The 23,038-nt window shown below is 39.4% G+C and overlaps 2 protein-coding genes across 8 annotated transcripts in view; both read right to left on the bottom strand.

Annotated features, from left to right (window-relative positions):
• Window positions 1-1,383: 1,383 nt before the first annotated feature.
• LOC149925286 (transmembrane and coiled-coil domain-containing protein 4-like) lies at window positions 1,384-5,482 on the bottom strand. 3 transcript variants are annotated; one of them, XM_090159636.1, is made up of 10 exons: window positions 5,227-5,321; window positions 4,678-4,717; window positions 4,468-4,588; window positions 4,072-4,404; window positions 3,910-4,009; window positions 2,766-3,030; window positions 2,400-2,701; window positions 2,139-2,341; window positions 1,951-2,068; window positions 1,384-1,890 (listed from the first exon to the last, which is right to left on the bottom strand). In XM_090159636.1, the coding sequence occupies exons 2-10, from the start codon at window positions 4,697-4,699 to the stop codon at window positions 1,411-1,413; spliced, it is 1,944 nt and encodes a 647-aa protein (XP_090015762.1). In that variant the 5' UTR covers window positions 4,700-4,717; window positions 5,227-5,321; the 3' UTR covers window positions 1,384-1,410. The 3 variants fall into 3 exon arrangements, with proteins under 3 accessions (XP_090015762.1, XP_090015760.1, XP_090015761.1); XM_090159634.1 differs by lacking the exon at window positions 4,678-4,717 and having other exon boundaries at window positions 5,227-5,482; XM_090159635.1 differs by lacking the exon at window positions 4,678-4,717 and having other exon boundaries at window positions 3,910-4,006; window positions 5,227-5,481.
• Window positions 5,483-6,965: 1,483 nt separating this feature from the next.
• Window positions 6,966-23,038, bottom strand: part of LOC149925285 (metabotropic glutamate receptor 2-like) — a 34,373-nt gene continuing 18,300 nt past the window's right edge. The window contains exons 3-10 of one of the 5 annotated variants that reach the window (XR_016476868.1): window positions 20,859-21,093; window positions 20,089-20,531; window positions 19,534-19,730; window positions 18,109-18,642; window positions 14,013-14,135; window positions 11,464-12,639; window positions 10,544-11,085; window positions 6,966-10,419 (exon numbers count right to left, since the gene is read on the bottom strand). Coding sequence is in view for 3 of the 5 variants with exons in the window: in XM_090160077.1 (XP_090016203.1) it covers window positions 10,844-11,085; window positions 11,464-12,639; window positions 14,013-14,135; window positions 18,109-18,642; window positions 19,534-19,730; window positions 20,089-20,531; window positions 20,859-21,093 (2,950 nt within the window). In the remaining 2 variants the exon portion in view is untranslated. Of the gene's footprint in view, window positions 11,086-11,161; window positions 11,346-11,463; window positions 12,640-14,012; window positions 14,136-18,108; window positions 18,643-19,533; window positions 19,731-20,088; window positions 20,532-20,858; window positions 21,094-23,038 lie in introns of all 5 variants that reach the window. The other 4 variants (XR_016476869.1, XM_090160077.1, XM_090160078.1 and 1 more) reach the window with 4 other exon arrangements.

Raw genomic sequence — 23,038 nt, 5'->3', positions numbered from 1 at the left:
AATTAATTATAGATCGGTTCCTCAAGGAAAATCTATCTATCATAGATCTTCCTTGGTTTCCTAAAACTCTAAGATTTGATCTTTTAATTCTAATTTTTGTGTAGGTACGTCTAATAAATGTATTACAAAATTTCTTAGTATATTTTTCTTTTTAACTAATCACAACCTTTTTTTCTGATAGCAAAGAGGTAAATACTAGCTACAAAAAGCTGCAACTCTGAAAGAGTTCCAAGACTGCAATATAGTTGTGGAACACTTTTACAGAGGGCCAACTTAATGACAAATAGAAATTAAGATTCATTAGAAACTCATTTCAATACTTTCATTGTCAATAAAAGTTATATTAATTTAGTCTAAAATAAAGTAGCTTTAAAATACAATTTGATTAAAGTGATGAGCTTTAAATACTATATACTTTATATCTTAATTTTTATTTGGTTTTTAAATGTTTTACGTCTTGAGAAAAAGCTCTGGAAGACCTGGAGTATGATTGTATGCCGCTTGAAGGAAGACAACTTATTCGATTTTAAATTAATTTGTCTTTTTTTAACAGAGGGCGAACATTTGAAAAATTTCATACAAAATTTAGGTAAAATCCCAAATCCTAGATTTTTAACCTTTCGTAAACTTTAAATAGAAAAAAAAACAAATGCCCGACCAACAAATTTTTAAAGCTCATCTTCTTTAACATTTCTCATCTTAAAACTTATATCTTTAGCACAGTATTCCAGATTGTGGCTGACTCTGAAACTATTTGCCCATTCAACTATATCAAAGCCACTCCTAAAAATCTACCCACATTTTCCTACACTTATTTCTTATTTTTTTTCAATAATATGCTATAATTCATAAGTTTTATTCTTAGTAATTTTTGACCAGTATCTAAAGGACATTAACTGGTTTGTTTCTACCCCTTCCCGAATAGTGTTCGGGTAAATATATATTAAATCTAGAACAAATGTCTGCTAAATATATTAAATATATTGTTTTATTTTGAGCGTCGGACTGGGCACTAATAAGACATTGACATATTAACGTTTATATCAACATTAGTAACTAATAAACATGCTATTTATGGCGCTACAAATTACTACATTTCATTAAAAAAAATAGGGTATTATATCCAAGGGTCAGATATCACTAGATATGTTGGATTCTAAAAATAACTTTGAAATATATCATGCGCATAGCTGGGTCTTTTATCCTTGAAAACATTTTTGAGAGTTTATAAAAGCAGTGTATCTATCCCAAAAATTTAGCTAAAAAATTTCTTTTTGGCACAAAAGCCTACAAAATTAATCAACAAGATTTAGTTTATCTCATTTCAATAATTCAACTACCGGAGTTTTAGCAAGATTTAGCTTTCTTTTCCATATTTTTCAACAGTTCTATTCGGGTATTAAACATAGTCTAAGTGTCCTCATATCCATCGCCTGTGGAGGAATCCCATTCCCAATTCCCAGAGGATACAGAACTACTAGTTTTGGAACCAACTGGTTTGTTATAATTATCAGAAAAGACGAATTTATGGGGACTGAGCCTTGGGCTTGTACTACTATGGAAAGATTGCAGAGAGGCTAGACTCGGAACTTCAGTGGGACTAACGCTAGAGCGGCTAGCCAAACTCTCATCAGAAATGGACATTTTATTGATATCACGGGACACTAGGCGGGGAAATAGGGCAGTGCAGTGATAATGTAACTGGGTATCTGATTTTGAGCGGGGAAGTTTTTTATGAGCTGAAAGAGCAGCCGCTGCTTTGTAAGTTGCGCTGGTGGCATAATCGGACTGAGATTTGCGAAGGGCATCTGGTAGCTCATCCCTCGTCTGCATACCAACCGCTTTTAAAATTATATCGATCTTATTTGCATAATCCATGTGACCAGTTACCTTTGATGATAATTTTCTTTAACATAATCTGGTCAAAAAGGCCAAACTTACAAAACTCACCACATCACTGAGGTCTACATTGAACATTTTACGGTTGTCCCACTTGATAGGTTGCAAACCAGCAATTTTAAGCGTTGCGGAGGAAGTTCGATATAGGAATTTCAATAACCAGTCATCACTCAAAGGTTTTAACAGTAAACAATTAGATAATTAACTACTGAAAATAAATTATCTACAACAAAACCTACCGACAATAGCCATTAACAATACGACCACTGACTACTTTGGCGAGAGGTCTCCAGCTCTCTAAATGAGCACCTACAGGGGCTCCAAGCAGCACAACATCCTCAATAATTCCTTCGCAACCTTTTCTTTTGGCCATTTCTTGCATGCAGTAAAAAATTACCCTTGCTCCCAAACTAAATCCAACTAAAGTAACTGGTCTCAGGCCCTGAAAGCAAAAAAATTTCTTTAATTTTAGCTAAATACCAGATTAAAAGCTAACTTACTTGTTGTCTAGCTAAGAGGACTTCCGCCAAATGCTTCCCCACTTCAGCGGACCGTCTAATACAAACACCCCACGGATTATCGATAATTCCCGCAACAGTTATCAATGTTGCTGGCCAAGCAATAGCTGAAATAATTCCAGAAAGAATGGTGTATTTCAAGGCTTCTTGGGCAGCCATTGAAAGTGCAAAGCTGAAGAGGTAATCCATTGCTTGACCTAATTCTAAAAGGTAGGAGGATTCGTATCTCAAACAATACTGTTCACGGGAGTTCATCAAAGTCTGCCAGGGTGTTTGAAATGATTCTACGGAAAGAAAGTCATTTTGAAATAGGAACAAAAGCAAGTAGTACTGGAATATTTTTGGTACCTGGTCCTTCTACATTCAACCACCCTGAAACTGCAACAGTAATATGAAGTTGCTGGCCTTCAGTAAGAGTGTCAAAAGCAAATTCTTCAATAGCACCAACTCTTTTCTTCATTTTGTACCCTGTTAAACCAGCGCCTGCTACTCCAAATAAGGACCCGATAATTAAAGATCCAGCAGCTGAACCTAGAGCGGCTGCACCCGCTCCGCCGATTATTGCTCCAGCCCCAGCTGCGACAAACGGAGCTGCCAATCCTCCCGTCAATCCCTTGGGATTTAAAACAATGTTGAATGTTAAAGTTATAGAACAGTTTCTTTGGAGGCTTGAAAATTTTAAAATGGTAACATTTAAAACTCAACCAGCTAGGATACTATAAACTTTTTTCTTGGCAGAGTAAGCCATTTAACAGAACCCTAGGGCTGTGAGAGTACTCGATCAGCATCAAGTAACCGACGATTTTTGAGGTCAAATACTCTAACTCTAATAAGAAAATTTAATACTTGTTGACTATAGTATAAAGTATCAGAAATTTGCCAAATAGTTTTTCCCACCAACAATATTCAGGTAATTGACCACTCGTGGGGTACTCAACAATGATCTCTTTGTCATAGCCAGTCGCCCGGGGGATATAAATCCAAACGAACATCCCCTTTCAATGACCTCGAGTGATTGCTGGCTGGATTTGTATAGAAGTTTTTTAGTTTTGGTTTTGAGAGAGCTCAGAATTATCTCAGCCATGAGTGCCTGAGTAATGTTCTTTAGTTTAGCGCTTTGTTAATTATTTTTTATCTTTTTTTAACTTGCTAGCTGTTATCCATTTAAGTAGAAACTAGTAGGCTATTTTAAATTTCTTAATTACTCGACTACCCGAATAAAATAGTCGATTAATCAAGTACCCGAACGATTTTTCTAACTACTCGGAGTACTCGAATAAGGAAAATTTAGAAATAATCGAAAACTCGACAAGCCGACTCGATCAAAATATTACCCGATGAAAAATTTATTATTACTCAAAGCTCAACTTGATTGCATAAAACCCCTACTCACACAGCCCTACAGAACCCCAATTAAGTTACTAGAGCCTTCAAGTAACTGATTGGTATTAACTCTTAACATTATGACTATATTGCTAAAATTATATCGAACCATAACAGCTCCGCCTCCCAAAGTAGCCAGGCCAATCATGAAATAGCGCTTGATTTTCTTGTTTCTTTGCCTTCGAAGGTGGTCCTGATTATCCTCTCTACTTTTACCAACATTCAGATTAAAAATTAACTAAAAAATGTATCATAAGACGACCATTTTTACACTGTTTGTTCTTGAGTTTCGCTGGAAAGCATTTCAACAACAGATTCTTCATAAATTTCTACCAATGGTAAAGCTACTTTTAGTAGCCAGGCAATATGCCTGATTAATACTCTCATTCGAGCATCATAAGTTCCTCCTTCTATGGCAAAAAGAATAAGATCTTCAATAACTCGCAAACAATTTCCTTTCAGACTGCTTTCTTCTTTAAGAGTGGTTACGAAAGCATCTATTTCAACAAAAGGTTCTTCCATCAAAGCTTTCATGGAAGATTCTACTTGCTTTGGTAGGTCTAGATGTCTTATTAAACCGGCAAGGCAGTTCTCACAGAATGGTCTATGAAAAATTATTATTTTATTATTAAATGAGAGAATGTGTTAATTTACCATTGACATTTACCTATCCCATTCATCGGGAAAAAGCTCATGGAGTGACAATGCGCTAATCGCGCAGTAACAGTAGATGCCAGCATCACTAATGATTGTCTTTAAGGGTTTTGGCCCATGATGGACGGATGTGCCTTTACATAATGAACATTTAATTATTATTTCACTTCAATAAATCATTTAACAATAGAATTGCAAGCGCACAACTACAACATCAACATACAATTTTCATGCAATGTCGACATTTCCAGTATTCTTTGAATCTACAAAAATAAGAAATGTTTAAAATAACTTGCAATTTAAAAAAAAGCAACTTGGCAAAAATAATAAGAAATGTTAAAACTAATTATCTGTTGAAAACAAGTGACATGCTTGAATTTTTCAAAAGTAAAAGTCAGCAGAAATGCAAAGATATAAAACTTCAGTAATAACTGCAAAACAGCAATATCATATCAAGTCTGATTTACATTATAATCTAAAACAGTGACGCCAATGGAGCTTTACATTTAATAAAAACAGCCCCTTCAAAATTTAAAGTAGGCGTTCCCGAAAATGTGCATATTATTATCCTAACATAGCAGCAATCTTAAATCTAAGATTTAATAAGGCTATGATAGACCAAGGATAGACCAATAGACTATAGGATTTGCTAAGATTAAAACCGAGGCTTAGGAGAACTTTACAACCCATATGGAATAGTTTTAACTTAATAACCTTATTTAACCGATAAGAATTATGTTAATATTCAAAATTCGAAGAACATTATACTTACAAATTCTGCTTAATCTTCGATTTAAGTAGCTACATTTCACTCCGTAAGCTTTATCGTCTGCCATGTTTACTTCATCTTAAAAATTGGCCAAATTGCTTAACCCCTGATGTGCGCTGTACATCCAGACCTGTACCGGTTCAATTATGCAATACGCCTTTGCAGTTTACATTGAGCCACGTAGCGGCGAATGCAAGAAGCTCATAAACTGCTTAATTTTTGTCTGCTAAGCCACGACCCACTGCGCATGCGCTCGCGTTCTCTCGCCCCATAGCAGCCCGCTCAAAGAATTTCAAATCAATGTATTGGCGCGAAACTAAAGTTTAGCGATTAGTGTCATCGTCGTCCGCCGTGAGCACTTCGTCCCAACCCTAAAACGCGTCTTTTTACAACTGATTTAACATAATACTCTATGGTGGGAAACTCAACAACTGATGAGTACGTGCTGCTAAAAAGTACCTAAATATTCTTAAAACTCATGAGTATTCCGACAGAAAATAAAAAAAACGTTATTCTTAAAACTAATTTTTTTCATTTTGAAATTGTAATTGAAAGTTACGTTTCCATTTATAACTTAAAAAATTAGGTTTCAATTCAGTTTTTTTTTTTTCAAATTGTTTAGCAAGAAAGTTAACCCTAGTTAGTTATTTACAACTTTTACCTTGTCTTGTAGCCATTTTTCTCAAGTTTCTCAAAATGTGAAACGTCCAATACAACATTTACGGCAGTCATTCCTAACATAATTATGTTACATATGATTAAACCATTGAGTTGGGAATATTAATCTAGAGGTCCAATCAAAACGTCGGATTTCAGTATTTCGCGAAACAAGTTTTTAAAAATAAGAATACTGTCGTCTGCTCCCATCGGCGTCCCAAATGTAGGGCAGGAAATAAGAAATTAAAGTTATCGGACATTTGTCCAGTGACCCCCTCTCATTTCAAAAATTTTATCGGACATTGTCCAATGATCGCCCCCCCCCTTAATTAATGAGTAAAAACTTATTTAAAGTGAGATAAGGGCTCTTGGAAGAGCTCCCCCGGGCCGCCACTGCCTGCCAGGTTTTAGGTTTTATTGTTGCCGTATAATGCTATACACCAGTTTCAAACAGGGCGGCTCCAGTGGACCATCCCTCTCTCTTTAGCACAGACTCAAAGTTACAGAATATACTATCAAGTATCAACTTCAGTAACTCGGTACTTCCTCATATTTTTTGTAAAATAATTGTTAATATTTTTATTTTGTAGAAAAAAACCATTCCCAGTCTATTGAAAAAGTTATCGGACAAATGTCCAATGATCCCCCTAAGATTTTGAAAAGTTATCGGACATATGCAAAATTTATCGGACAATGTCCAGTGTCCTGTGCTTATTTCATGCCCTGCCCAAATGACGAGAAAACGTTATCATTCTACCCGTGGCGCCGTCTATCTCTCAATGGTTCGTTCAAATAAGACGCGTTTTCAAGCAAAAAGATTTTTTTCTTCAAAATAATGGATGGCGCCACGGGTATTTTTTCAAAACTTGTTTCGCGGGGAGCAGATTTGATTGGATCTCTAGATTAATATTCCCAACTCAATGGATTAAACTAACAGAAGTCACCACGTCTTGAAATCGAAAAAAAAACACAAAACCTTGAAACCTACATTTGTTTATTAAAAATTTACAATTATTTCTTTTAACAATTAAAATTTAAGAAACTTAAATTTATCAAAATAAATAATTTTTTTTTATATATAACCAAAAACAGTGTTAATGCGGTTTTTATTAAATAAAAAATGTATAATACTGTTTTTGAAAAAATATTTCTCATAAGGGAAAAACCGTGCGAAGTATGGCAAATGGGAGAGGCGAAGTCTTATGTCCGTTTTATTTAATACCTATATTTTAAAGCCACGCTTTTTTTAAGCTATTTATTATGGAGTAGTATCACTGCAACGTCACACTACATCATCTTTGCCCAAAGAGAACAAATAGGACCTAAAACGGCGGCCGAAACTACGTAGTGATATTACTTTATAACCTGGACTAACACTTGTAAGTGTATGGAGATATGAAATGTACGTTTTGACTACCCAATGTCTTGGCCTAGTCCAAGCCTAGTCACACTAAGGTTTTCTTAAGAAATTTAATAAAACCTTCGTAAACTTGGGGCAGAAGAAGCTCCGAAAAAATATGATTGAAAATCGGAAACGGGTAGATGACAGCTCGTTTATTTTGTGATAACACGAACGCACCCCGTTACGCCTTCAAAAACTGTTTTAATATTAGAAGTCCTATATTTAGTTTAGATTTAGCTACGGACCAAACGTTTGCTTATTAATTTCATATTTTAATAAGTCGTTTGGTTTTTCGCTAAAGGAATAGAAGCGAACATTTATACGGTTCTTTTAAAAAAAAAATTTTCAATACAGAGTTAAAAATAAATTTTCTGAGCACATCAAAATTTTAATTTCACGGGTAAAGCCGAAATATTTCCACGACTAGATAAAATCTGTCTGCTGTCTGACGCCGAAATGAGGGAAAGGGGAGAATTTCCGACTGGATCCGACGTATTGGAATGTGGAAAACGAAGTCTAACATCAGAAGTACCATATATATTTTAATATTTCCGCTAATACATTTACTATAAATTCTTTTACCACTTTCAGAGTAACATTACCCTATATGCAATCAGATTGAAAAATTTAATAATAAATTCGTCTGATTTCATATATGGCCGTAAAAAGCAAACATTAACGTTGCGAAATTTTATTTGAAAAGACCCTCTCAAAACAGGTCTGCCTAACCAAGAAAGTATTTATTTATACTGTAGATAGGATGATTATGTTGACACAATACGGCGGACGCCATGGTCTAGTGGTGGAGAAAGTAAAAATGTCACAAGCGTACGTGTTTCAATAGCATCGAAAGACTTAAATTTTAGAGAACCAATAGGCGATACCGGACCGACTTGATTGACTTTCAAGAGAAGAAGCATACTAAGTTTAAATAAATACATTATTGGACGTAATATACCTCTAATGAAAACGCTTATACCATGAATGTTTTCATTTCAACCAAGAATATATAACTATATCATTACCCTTTCTACCATCTGGGACTACGATGGGCGGTGCCTTTCTGCGTTTTACCATAAGTCTATAAGACTATAATATTGTTCCATAAGTGTCACTTTTGGGAATATTTTACCGAGAGCTAGTAACGAAGTGACGTCATCACAAGAAGAAAATCTCCACCTAGCGAGGCGCTGTCAAACGCTACGTGTGACGCGGAAGCAAGCGGACGCTAAACGGCGACGACGCCCGTAATGCAGTGTCTTGTGAATCGCTCTCAGTGAAACTTTTGCATGTGAAGAATAGGGAGGGTCACACTTATGTTATAATATTATACACTTATGGTTTTACTTAATAACTTGAGCCAATCAGGAGACAGGCTTTTGTCGTTGACTCAGTCCACAAAACGTTTCCGGGATTGCGCGATTTAACCGGCGAAAAAAATGACTCGCGATTCTTGGAAAAATACCTGTACTTTAGCAAAATTACTTAAGAATATTAATTATAAAATTCACTTATATATGATTATCACCTAGTTTCGTTCAATCAAAAAAATGGTTATGAAAATGTTTGAAACTAAATATCCCGCTAAGCCTTGGCACTGAAAGCTAGGAGCAACAAACACAGCACCCCACACAAGGAGACCGCGACCCGTCAAAACTCGGGTATTTTCTTGTGTACAGTTTTCATTGGCTAGACGCTTTAGCGCCTGCTGCCATCGGAAGGAAGAAATTAGGAAATTGTCTTTCCCCCGCCCGTAAAACGTTCAGCGTAAAGGCTCGTCCAATGAAATTTGTGCACAACACTGCGTTAGCGTGTTTAAAGGCTAGCTGCGTTCTCCTTGTGTTTGTTGCTCCTAGCTGAAAGATAGTCAAGTTTGAAAACGTACGTTGCCCTTCAGTACAATCATGGAAGAAGTATAGAAGGAACGGCGGCCAGAATAGGAAAGCCTGTACCAAAAATGTTGTTGTCTTCCCCCATTTCCACCCCCTTTGGTTAGGGCACTCAGTCCTTAATGCGCATTCTTCGACGCGCACCACGTCACGAACGGAGTCTAGTCAGCGACACTTTTTTGGGGAATTTTGCTGGGCGCGTTCATGTTGAGTTTACCCCCCTTAACCCCCATTCTCCATATCCTGGGACCAAAGACCCGAGCCTAGACCCCCCACCGGTGGTTCCAGGTAGTGGCCGACTAGCGGGCGGCTAAAAAGAGGGGTCGAAAAGACCGCGAAAAAGAGTGTCTTCCGTGTGTTTGTGTTGATCTTCACAAGGCGCAAAGGCCTAATTGATTTACATTTTTTTAAATAGTTTTAAGTTTAGCTTATAAATAATTATCTACAATGGTAAACTACACAAAATGTTGTTACACGGGTTTTAAAAATAGCAGTAAGATTTACAAAGAACCTTATATGAAGAACGTTTCATTTTTAACATTCCCTAACCCAATATAAGAACCATTATAATTAAAAGTTAAATCAGCAATTTAATTTACCCCAAACTACCTAAGCCTTACACATCAAAAAAATATCCGTTAAAATTTTAAAAACTGTACGCAGTAGATGACCAAACAAATAAGTTGTAACTTACTAAAGAGCATTGAATACGGACATTCAGACCAATAACATAAGGTAGGATGCGCGTGAGGGTTGCGCAAACGAAACTTGATGCCCGGTAAAAGTATGGGGGGAATGAACAAATAGGGGAATTTCTAAAGCTTTTTGCGACAGGTTTTTTAACATGAGGCCGCCGTTCCTTCTCTACTTCTTCCATGGTACAATTTTTGAGCGGCAGCGCTTGACCAACGTCATAATGACTAAGCCCCTCCAATCCTAGCGACTGAGGCTAGACTACCTAATGCAGTTCCATATTCATGGTTGAAATCAATACATTCATGCTTATACTGATTGAATCAGACGATCATATAAGAATCCGATTTAGTTTTAATTTAACCAAGAAATTATACAGTTAACTTAACCCGTTTTTATAAGCCTCGTCAGTGGAGGGTCAGTGGTTAGCAATGGCCAAACCACTACCATCTTATGCCAGACTGATGCTAGATGTGAGCTCCCCTAAATTGTGACGTAAAACAGCCTTCTGGTTTTCTTATGCCAATACCAATAAAGCCACGGTCACACGTCCGGCTAAATAGGTTAAATACCGAGTTTCAAACGAGATATCGAAAACGATTTCAATGCTAATTCATTCAAAGTAGCTCACACGAGCCTAAAAACAATTAGTTATTATTTTTCATGATTGTTTGCTTACATTTTAGACTGCGGATCTACGAATGTTTCACCATTTCTGTAGAATCGTCCAATAATTTTTATTCTTCGTGTATCATGGACATGGTTTAACTGAAAAGCAAGCCAGCGCTTCATTTTGCGTTTTCCACGACCATTACGAAAAAACATTTGAAGTTGCAGCGATGGCAAAGTAAATCGTACGGACTTTGGATTACTTCGCGATTGCGTCAATTGATAAAAGGTTTTTGTAATTCGAACCTTAATTACTAAGGACGATTACCATATAATTTTGAGCAATAACCACTCAACGATAATATTGTGACTAAAGAGTTTGACTAAATAAATTGTTGGCCATGTTGTCTTTTTCCTCCTTGGCGGTTCCTTCTTTGCCATCCGAAGAGACGACGACGTCCTTCTTGCATTCGTACCCCGCTGAAGTGTTGGCGTTTTGATGCGAGTCCTGGATCAGGAGAGTGATGTTGGGAACCAACAAAGGACCCGGCGTGCGCACCGACTGACTACTGGTACTCGGACAGCTACTACTGACTTGAAGATCCAGATGACCTGCAAAAGTGACAATGGTTCGAGAGCACCACTTGATTATCGTCGAATGGTGGGTGTAAAATTAAAAATCAAGAACCTATGGCCGACGACTTAGAGAGGCTTCCGACACACTTATAATATACAACGCGTCCGAATCCGGGATTAGCGAATACTTAGTTTACACTTTAGATCTAGTTTCATTGGAAAGACATCGTGCCAGAGACGAAGAGAACTAATTGAAAATTCTACAACATGTCTTTATAGGTTCTTGATAAAAAAATCTGAGAGAAAACATTGAGAAACAATCAGAACATAAAAGACGAAATAATATATAAATAAAAACTAATGTAGCAAGGGAAAGACGTCCCCAGTTACAGAAAAACCCCGACATTAACGAACCTATCGCTACGGGAGCTGGAGGGACTTTACCTCCGTTGACTAGAATGGAAGGGTTGGAAGAATTCTGGGCGACGTTGAGGTTTCGGTTGTGATGGCACATAACGCTCTCTTTGGTGTTTTTCTCTGGTTTCAACAGGGCGATATACACTTTAGGCATAAAGAGGCAGGCTAGCTGAACGGCTCCGCTTAGGTTGAGGAGGAAAGACAAAGTGACGGAACGGATACCGTTGCTGCTGGCCAAAACGAATAACGGCAGGAAGGCCAACCAGATGACGCAAGTGGTGTAATTTGTGAAGGTCAAGTAGCGCGCTTCGTTGAAGCCGTCGGGGCATTTCCGCGTCTTGAAAGCGTAGACCGTGCAGAAACCGATCAAGATGAAAGGATAGATGAGTCCCACCAAATACGAGGCGTTGTCCGAACCCAGACAAATCAAGATATTGTCCTCTCTGGTTGGGTAGACGTGCGTCACTTCAGCAGGGTTGTAAAGGAGCCACGTCCCGTTGATAATCACTTCCACGGAAACCAGGAAGGCCGTGATGACAAGCTGGGAACGCGGGCTGGTATAACGCGGTTTCTTGCAAGGCCTTTTTCGTCTTTGGTTGAAGATACGAGCGATGCGGTTTGTCTTAGTGACGATGGCGGCGTAACAGAGGGTGTAACAGAAACCTAGAAAGAATCTTGTAATGCCGCATGTCCAAGGCGATGGACGCGAGATGATCACGAACGTCATGCTAAAAGACAGAAAGATCCCTCCCAGCAGGAGGTAACTCAGTTCCCGGCCGGCCGCTTTGATAATCGGAGTGTCACTGTAGGCCCAAAAGACGAGGGCGACGAACACGACGAAGACGATGCCCAATCCCGCGAATCCCATACTAGATATGGCCCACACGCTGGTATAACTTAGGTATTCTTCTTCAATCGGCACGCATTTGGTCTTGCCCTCGCTGGGTAAAGTACCCAGGGGGCAATCACTACAATGAAACTCATTCAGGAGGTATTGGTAGGTGGAACAATTGGTACACAGCCAACAGCAAGTATCCCCTTCGAGTTGCAGTTTGGCCTGTCCGGGCCGGCATGGCTCGCTGCAGAAGGACATGGGGAAAGCTTGCGAGTCGTGTTTAAAACGCATGGCGTTTCTATCCAATTCCAGCCTGGCTTTTTCCTCCTCGCTGACTACTTAACATCCCCCCGAGGGGAAAAAAGATTTAAAAAAAAACACACATAAGATATACGTAGACAGCAACACTTTCGAGGTGAAAATATCCAAATGGAAAATAGTATGGAAAATAGTTGATTTTTACGGGCTGGGCAAAAACGTTTACTGGCCAATGTGGAAAATAGTGGACAATGGAAAAATTGTTAAAATGATATATTAAAGAGACTGTAGCAGATTAAAGACATCCCAAATTGTTCTTTTAACATTTTTTTTGTATTATGGCAAATTTTCCAGTTTCAATAACATTACTGCCATCTATCGGTTTCAAAAATTGAGCACTGAATAAAGCAGCGCGTTCTTAAAATTAGTCTCACGCAAAAGTCCCATTTTGGCCAATAAGCGCTGAAATAAAACATATTCAAGGAAATCGCCAAGTATTATATCCGAAAACCAGGACCTGCATGTTACTGTTTATATAGTGCTTGTTGAAATTTTTTTAACTTCTCACCTGTACAGAACGTTGTGTTTTTGCTAAGCCTTATTACGTCAAAAAGCTACCCTGGTTAGAATTAAACCCTTCTAGCATAAGGTACAGGTGAAAAGTTACCATTATTTCAACATAAATTATATAAACAGTAACTTGCACTCTTACAGGTCCTGGCTCTCGGAGTTATTACTTCTTGGGGATACCTTTATATTATTGACATTGGCAAATTAAAGTATATATTTATAAATAGTTTGGTAATTTCATTCAAACTAGTTTTAGGTTTCTAAATATTCCTTTATATTCGTCACTATAATCAACTTTTGGCCACTGGCCTGGACTTACATGAAAAATGTCCTTCGGTAACACCAAAAATAAATGAACCGAAGCTATCAGACTGCTATACTCCTCATGTTGGAAGCGTTTTCCTTATGAAGTTATAGGCCGGAAAAAAAAACGTTTTATTTTATGAAACCATTTTTTATACATAGAAATAGCTATACCCACAATTCCCAATTGCAATTTATCACGTCAAAAGACGGCGATGGAAATTAGCTTTTATTTTACTCGATTTTCTCATCATTTTCATAAGGAAAACGCTCTCAGATTCTGAGCGCTATTTCAATAACTTCGTTTCATTTACTTCTGGTAACACGGGATGAATGAATTTGGGTGCCATAAGTATATGGGGCAATAGCGTTAGCCGATGTTACCACCGTGGCAAACTGAGAAGCGAAAGCTAGTCTGCTTTTTAATAATAAAACGTAAAGGTAGATCTGTTTGAAAGAGCGTCACGTAAAATCACCAGCAGACGAACTTTGGCGAGGGTGGGGTTAAGAATCACCCAAGTTCCATATTTTCAGGTATCGTAATTTATTCTTGATAAAACTAGTTTGATTTCATTCTTACAGGAGTAAGTTCCGACCGGTCTCCATTCGTAAGATTCGTCGGTAAGCTTTTGAAAGTTGAGGATGCTGTAACGTGGCGGAGCGTCCCCACTTGGCAGGAATCGGAAATTATTTCCACTCTCATCTGAAATATCTCAGAATTAGGTTTTATCGTTCCCTCGAGCCACTTCCGTTTTACCGCTTAGATATATTTGACATTCTCATGCATTTCAAGAGGATTTCGTATTTTTCACATAAAACGTAAATGCATCAAGAGTTTAAGATTAAAAAAATATTTTATTTAGTCACTCTCCTTCAGACCTATTAGCAACTCGCGTTTTGGTCCCTCCTCTTCAGCCCTTTTAGCAACTCGCGTTTTGGCCCCTCCTCTTCAGCCCTTTTAGCAACTCGCGTTTTGGCCCCTCCTCTTCAGCCCTTTTAGCAACTCGCGTTTTGGCCCCTCCTCTTCAGCCCTTTTAGCAACTCGCGTTTTGGCCCCTCCTCTTCAGCCCTTTTAGCAACTCGCGTTTTAGTCACTCTCCTTCAGACCTATTAGCAACTAGCATTTTAGCCCCTCCTCTTCAGCCCTTTTAGCAACTCGCGTTTTTGGCCCCTCCTCTTCAGCCCTTTTAGCAACTCGCGTTTTGGCCCCTCCTCTTCAGCCCTTTTAGCAACTCGCGTTTTGGCCCCTCCTCTTCAGCCCTTTTAGCAACTCGCGTTTTAGTCACTCTCCTTCAGACCTATTAGCAACTAGCGTTTTAGCCCCTCCTCTTCAGCCCTTTTAGCAACTCGCGTTTTGGTCCCACCTCTTCAGACCTATTAGCAACTCGGGTTTTGGCCCCTCCCCATCAGACCTATTAGTAACTCGGGTTTTGGCCCCTCCCCATCAGACCTATTAGCAACTCTCGTTTTGGCCCCTCCCCTACAGACCTATTAGCAACTCGCGTTTTGGTCCCTCCTCTTCAGCCCTTTTAGCAACTCGCGTTTTAGTCACTCCTCTTCAGCCCTTTTAGCAACTCGCGTTTTAGTCACTCCTCTTCAGCCCTTTTAGCAACTCGCGTTTTAGTCACTCCTCTTCAGCCCTTTTAGCAACTCGCGTTTTGGCCCCTCCCATTCAGACCTATTAGCAACTCGCGTGTTAGCCCCTCCTCTTCAGACCTATTAGCAACTCGCGTGTTAGCCCCTCCTCTTCAGACCTATTAGCAACTCGCGTGTTAGCCCCTCCTCTTCAGACCTATTAGCAACTCGCGTGTTAGCCCCTCCTCTTCAGACCTATTAGCAACTCGCGTGTTAGCCCCTCCTCTTCAGATCTATTAGCAACTCGCGTGTTAGCCCCTCCTCTTCAGATCTATTAGCAACTCGCGTGTTAGCCCCTCCTCTTCAGACCTATTAGCAACTCGCGTGTTAGCCCCTCCTCTTCAGACCTATTAGCAACTCGCGTGTTAGCCCCTCCTCTTCAGACCTATTAGCAACTCGCGTGTTAGCCCCTCCTCTTCAGACCTATTAGCAACTCGCGTGTTAGCCCCTCCTCTTCAGACCTATTAGCAACTCGCGTGTTAGCCCCTCCTCTTCAGACCTATTAGCAACTCGCGTGTTAGCCCCTCCTCTTCAGATCTATTAGCAACTAGCGTGTTAGCCCCTCCTCTTCAGATCTATTAGCAACTCGCGTGTTAGCCCCTCCTCTTCAGATCTATTAGCAACTCGCGTGTTAGCCCCTCCTGATCAGACCTATTAGTAACTCGCGTTTTGGTCCCTCCCCTTCAGACCTAATAGCAACTCACGCTATGCACCTCCACTCCTAGATCGCATTTTTAATGCAAACCCAATTGGCATTGCATTCACGACCTCGAAATTTGTGATTTCCTTTAACGCTCTGTTATTGCTCATATTCCAGATTCGCATTCGATTTGACAATCTAGATCAGATCGGGAAGAGATTCGCGTGTTACATTCATGGCTTGGAGTTGGTTCAGGCAAGCAAATGGAATAATGAATGCCGAACGGGGCGATGTCCGAGCTTTTGAGAACAGCAAATGGAATACGCTATTACTTTGAAATCGCTCTCTAAGATGGAGTAGTTGAGTGGTTAACGATTTCACCTCGCCGCAAGAGGAGCTGGGTTCGATCCCAGCTGGGTGAAAATCTCTGAGCTACTTCTTCCGCGTTCAGTTTACTAGTTATCTCCCCACTGGTAAAAAGGTATTTTCCCCCGATTTCTTCGGTATTAGTAAATGTAGGGAGCTGTTGGCCAGCGTGGCATGAAGAGCCCTCCTACGCAATAGTAACCCGGCCACGTGAATTAATGGCGTGAAAAGTCTCTAGATGATTTGGGCCTAAAGTGGTGCCTTGGGTATTAACCTAGCTAATTATTGTTATTATTATACTGGCTAGTCATTGACCCAGCGAAGCAGGCGAACTGTCACGAAATGAGCCTTCAGATTATTCGATCGGTCCAATTTACGAAATGGTCTGACTTCGGGAAAGATTTAATCTATTCGCTTGTTTCGAAGTACTAGAGCTACTCTTTCAACGGATAAAATCGTCTGATTATTCAGAATTTAACTGCTAAAATAGCCACTGGCAGTTGATGAAGTATTTTTCTTCACGGCGTTTGAAGTGACGTAATTTACGTCATATCCCGTGAACGAGGTTTCATTAACGAAAATGCTTTTGTAGCATATACTTATGATGGTACAAGCATACACCGAATAAATTAAGGGGAAAATACCTTTTCTGTCCAATAATAAAAAACCTAATGAAACGTGAAACGCGTTTGTTTTGATAAAATAGAAACGTTCATTTCATCCCAGCGACAAAATGTTTTTCTGGTTCATATTCCCCTGGATATCACTCGATCTCGGGGGAAGCGCTACATTTGTATCCACTCATTACGGCCCTTTTTGCTACAATCCAACCTCGTCACCGGATATATTACTACCATAGATCGCCACAAGACTTTACTCCCTTCCTCGGCTAGCAATGTAGCATAAATTCGCGTTGAAATAGTGCCCTTATATATAAAACTTCGGCTATAGAAAAGGAAAGTTTTTTTGTCCGTAGATCCCGACTATATTCTAAATGGATATTTAAAGAGAATATGATATCAAAATTGAACGGTACTCCAAAAAAGGGGAAATTCAAAACAGGGTCATCCTTTCTTCTTCTTACTAGGTCTATAGTTTTCCGCGATATCGAAGGACGTAAAAGGTTGACGTTTTGGAACTAAGGTTATTTTTTTCTTTAAAATTGTCGAAAAATATCCAGAATATTATTTTTTTTATTCATACTGGTGGGGAGTCTATTGGATGTCAAATCGCGAAGGATATGGTTTAAGATGAAAATAAAACCCTTTCCAAATTTTTAATATTCATCCTATAAATATAGATCGAATTCGAAGAGCCGAAACAAATTTTTATATTCTCATGCATTTCAAGGATATTTCGTATTTTTCACATAAAACGTAAATGCGTCAAGGAAAATTTTAAATATTTACGATCCCCAGAGTTTGAGATTAAATAAATATCTTATAAGCGTACATCAAAAGCATATCCAGGATTTAATTTCGGCTGGATTATAAACTTTTCAAACACCCTTGAGACCTACTAACAATTCACGTTTTGCCCCTCCTTGAGACCTAAAATGGTTTACATTTCGCACCCTCCTTGAGACCTAAAAATAGCTAACATTTCGCACCCTCCTTCAGACCTAAAAATAGCTAACACTTCGCATCCTCAGACATAAAAATAGCTAACATTTCGCACCCTCCTTCAGACCTAAAAATAGCTAACACTTCGCATCCTCAGACATAAAAATAGCTAACATTTCGCACCCTCCTTCTGACCTAAAAATAGCTAACATTTCGCACCCTCCTTCAGACCTAAAAAGAGCTTACACTTCGCACACTCTTTGAGATCTAAAAATAGGTTACATTTCACACCCTCCTTGGTACTTAAAAACAAAACTTCGTTTTGCATCTCTTTCCCCCTAAATATGCCCTTGGTTTGTATCTATTATCTGAAAAACTTTATCCACCTTGTGCACCATTATATAGAACCAGATGGACTGTCTATATCACGGAATCGAATAAATGAAACACCCGAAGCGAAAAGCTTTCTTTACCTTTGAAGGTGACCTTGGCCAGATAACTCCTGAGTTTTTCTCCGTCGGCGTAAGTCATTTGTGGGCAGAGTCCCGGAACTCCTTGGCACTGGTCCTGGTGCATGTCGTGCAGAGCGTGGGCGAAGGCGTAAACCGAGTCCCGAATGAAGTGCAAGGTCCCGGTGGGTTTAAAGCCACTGCCCGTGCCGATTCGCTTGTTCTTGGTGCACCAGTTGTAGAAGCTACTGTCTCGGGTAACGGGCATGCTGGGGAGTTTACAGCGGAAGTATTCTTCCCAGAATTCCTCGAACCAGGGATTGACCTTGTTCGTTTCGGGAGTAAGATTGGTGAAGTACTCGTAGAAACCAACCAAAGGTCGCACTAGCGGAGAAACCGTGATAGCCCCTTCAACCACTTCCTCCTGATTGTCCACCACACTATTGCGGGCGCTCCACGCGTCGCTGCCAATCCAAATGAAACGATTGATGGCGTCTCGACGCTTGGCGGCCGCCATCAGGTTACGGGCCGTTACTTTATCCGCGAAGACCACGACAACTGAGGTGGAAAATGCGAATATTACGCCAGAAAACAGTACCCATCAGGCCCGTAACCAGCGAGGGACCTAAGGGGCCCGACCCATCAAAAATAATTTGTGCCCCCTCAAAAAATCTGAGAGTGCCCCCTCAAAAAATATCTGTGCCCCTAGAAACATATCAAAGTAAGTAAACAAAATCAATAGTAAATATGTTATTCTCATAATATATTTAGCTAAGTCCAACTGCCCAAACTATATTATTTACTTTCGTGTACCTTGCTTTCCGATATTAGTATCACTTCCACCATTTGAAGTTAAAAAGTTTTAGCTGTAGCAGAAACAATAATATGCCATGTAATAAAGTACCAATATTGATTGGACTATAAGGTAAATTTCCCGTAGTACTGTAGTCTATATGCTATTGTACGGTGTCGTCGTTTATTAATTTTTACCCAAGTATACTGCGGCTTATTTAACTTTATTTCCTCCTTGTTGTGACGTTCTGGTTCAGAGTAATAGAACATTCTCAATTTGTTTTCATGTTACACTATTTTATTCTCACTATCGACTCGCATGAGATGAATCCAATCATGTTAGATTAAGTATGGATAAATGTGTGGTAAAGTAAATAAAGACCAAACTAATGTGATTAGAAATTCAACTTCGATTTACGTTTTATATAATTTTAATTTATATATCTATTTAAACCACGTGTTCCAATGTCAAACGCCATTGTGGTGCGTGTAGACCTTTGAGCTCATTTTAGTAGTCATAGCCTCATAGGTCTTAGGAAATAATTTGATTTTGAAGGGTGCCCCCTTAGGAATTGGCCGGGCCCCCTCAACTGAAAAATCCTGGCAACGGGCTTGGTCAAAATGTTCCAAAAATTATAAAAAAAACGGGATACTGACCTCTGGCGTTGATTCTGTGCATAAGATTTCCGATGACCGTGTCGTAGGCTGCCTGGTCGAAATGATCAACGTTGATACTTTGTGGGTTTGAGAAACAAATGTTATACTGACGAGCCAGTTCCTGGAGTTTCTCGAATCCGCGGTTGCCGTAATCCGTGTCCGAATAAACCACGGAGACGTACGTCCATCGGAACGCCCTATATAGTAATTTAAAGTCGTTAGCACTTTCACCTGGCAGTGAAGGAGCTAGGTTTGATCCAAACTTGTGGTATTGGGTGAAACTAGTAACAGCTCCTTCCACGTTGAGTTTGCAAACTCTACTTACTGGTTTTCCCCTTCCCATAAAAACGTTTTGAGGTTAGCGATAATAGTAAGTGTAGGGAGCTGTTGGCATGAAGGGCTTGACACCACCCTCCTACGCATTGTAACCCGGTCACTGAATTAATGGCATTAAATATCACTCTTTGACTTGGGACTTAGGTGGTGCGTTGGGTATTAGCCTAGCTGATTATTATTTAAAAGCCACAGATCCGTTTAAGCGTATCGTAAACTTACTTGAGGATTTCGAGAATAGCGTGGGCTTGATTAACGTCCGACGGCACAGTCCGAAAGAAGTACTCAAACTTTTCCTTGTTACTCAGTGTCGGGCTAGTTGACAAGTAACTGATCTGGGGAACTTTGAAAAGTCTCAACAGAGTGGCCAGCTGGATGGAGACGGCACTACTTTGTCCTCCGATGACGCCAACGACGCGATCGTAGCTGCCGTCTCGGAAGCGGGGCATGGTGCCGTCGGTGCACGAAAAGTGTCGATCCTGGTTGGCGTTGTTGCGAGCTATAAAACCTTTGATGAAGTCCAGACTCTGTTCCAAGGCGTATGCGGCGCTGTCGCAACTGTCAAGCGCGATGACACCCAGCGTGATTCCGGGAAGAAGATACGGGTCCGCGTTGATCTTCTTCAGGGTGAATATCAACGCTTCCAGCTGCTGAAGTCCGTCGTCCTATAACGGGGATTGACAGAACCTTAGATTCCAAATGCCTCAACATCTTAACTCTTATAGCATCAACTTTGAAAGTCTTTTTAGGACTACATCGTAAGGGCTGGTTTTTATTAGGGCAAAAAAGCCACGATGGTGAGCGTCGACGCAAAAACGTATTAGGCCTAAGGGCTGGTTTTCACTATCGCAAAAAATAGCGACGATGGTGAGCATCGACGTAAAAATATTGTATTAGCTCTGATGGATATTCCGTTTTCGTCGACGCTCTCCAGCGCAGTGTTTTTCCCAAGGCTTAAATAAGAGCTGCGAAGTTAAAATGTTGGTTCTGACCTGCAATTTTCCGCATTCGAATTTGGCGTCTCTCTCGTGGATTGGGAAGAGGGCTCCCAGCATGATGTCCCCGCTGATGTTGGTGATCCGGTGAATGGGCCACACGCCGCCGCTGCCTCCGGCGGCCACGAAACGCAACAGGGACACGAGCAGCATGAAGGCTGACTTTTTGACGATCACTGAACGACGAGACGACTCCTTGCTCATGACGCGGCCCAGCCCTGGAGCTCGCCGTCTTTATATACACCAGACAACGCCGCCAACAAATAAAGTGAAAAAAAGTACGAAACGTCGCCCTTTAAGTACACAATCGATTTGTCGTAAATTATCAATTACGAAATTTCTTCGGAGAAAAAATGGCACCACAAACCTACAAAAATCGAGCAGTTAGATACGTTGTACGTTTTCAAGGGACAGCTACAACGCTCTTGTAGAAATGATAAATTGAACGACTTTTGATAAGGTACTGAAGTTCACGTTAGGTAGTTGTTATCGAAGGAATAGGATTTTGCAACGCAGGTTCGCAAAGAACTGTCCAGTCTATTTTAAACCACTTGGCTTAAATTGGATAAATCAACTTAAAAAAACGGGATTTTTTTTAAATATTTTGATCAAATCTTTCAAATGTAAAAGGGACCAAAATATATGGTAAAATGGTCTTATTAGAAACTAATTTCCAGTTCCCTGGCTGAAATTATTTTGATTCAAACTGTTTCAAGCTTTCTTTGAATATGTGGGCTGGATAAAAATATCGCTAGAAACACAAATTTATCACTGAATAATATGTGTAATACTTAATCAAAAACAAATAAATTACAGAAAACTAATGACGTTAAAAGTATTTAATTTTAAATTTAAAAATGTAACTTTTTACAAATAGTATTTGAAGCCGTTGATGTTGTTAAGAGACATCTAATAAATAAAATAACTTCCTACAGACAGTCAGAAAAGAAGCGACTACGGTTTGTCCAAGTTCTGGCAGCAATGTTCGGGAGGGATGCAAGGTAGTCGGGGATGAATTTATGGAAATAAGTATAGGAAATATTATATTTCATTTCATTACTATGTTATCAAAGTGCGTTTTTTAAAGCATTTCAGATTTCAATTAGCCATGGCGTAAGCTATTTATCAGGCATCGTTATCTAACAATTCCAAAGACTAGTAACAGTTGTCAGTGGTTAACGATGTGACGATTTCCATGGTCATTGGGAGAACAGACTACCATAAAAAATTTGCGTCGTAATAGAATAGGAAGTGTCATACGGGTAATTCATAATCATAAGTAACATTAAGACCAAACTGTTGTCCAATAAAAACGATCCAGAGTTAATAATCGAAAAGCATAGCAAGCACAGGGGGTCAATAGATGATACGATACTCAATGACCTTGAACCATATACTCAAGGTCATTCAAAATCTATCTCCAGAACCGTTGGGCTTAGAGACTCGGTTCCAATTATAAAGGTGTACGCCATCACATTTTATGTCAAAGTGGCTCTGGACCGATGTAAATTGTCCAATAGGATGCCCACAAAATAAACATCAAAAACAAGAATGTCATAAATAAAAATGTCCAAGAGATCACGCTAAAGGTGTTAATAATTTAGAAAGTACTTCTGCTACGGCATCGACATTTTCAAGACAAATTCACTCTGGTACGATATTAAATTTCGGTTGACTTTGAACCGTGTTTGCAAGGTTATTCAAAATATGGTATATCGAAAACCGTTAGGTTTTTAAGGTCAGTTCCAATTCAAAAAGTGTGCGAAATCACTTTTTAGATCCTAATAGGCCTTTCTATAAAGTAACATTGGCCTTCTTGTTTCGATGTTGCTGCTGCGTCACGGGTGACGTATCGATGACGTTTTACTAAGAAAAACCCTGGACATTAGAGTAAATTCGACGAGGCACCCTGTTTTTAAGCATTAAGTAACTGAACTTCTACGTATTTCGTGACGAATGAGCAACATAAAAACAAGTTCAGCAAGCGTAGCTTATTTTATTGAAAGGCCTATTGATTTCCACCGACCTAATTTGAGCTTAATTTTAATAAATTTTTATGTTGATAATTAGTCATTTAACATTTTTATCAAAAGCGACCAAAGACCCAAATGTGTGTCAATTCTACCTTTGCGCCCTTTAAAATATTTACAGAGAGCTAGTCTCCCAATAGACTACAT

The sequence above is a fragment of the Leiobunum rupestre genome, chromosome 10, assembly GCF_980474605.1.
Source record: "Leiobunum rupestre chromosome 10, qqLeiRupe1.1.hap1, whole genome shotgun sequence".
In the NCBI taxonomy this organism is placed as follows: domain Eukaryota; kingdom Metazoa; phylum Arthropoda; class Arachnida; order Opiliones; family Sclerosomatidae; genus Leiobunum; species Leiobunum rupestre.
This window is presented reverse-complemented; position numbering and strand designations above follow the sequence as displayed.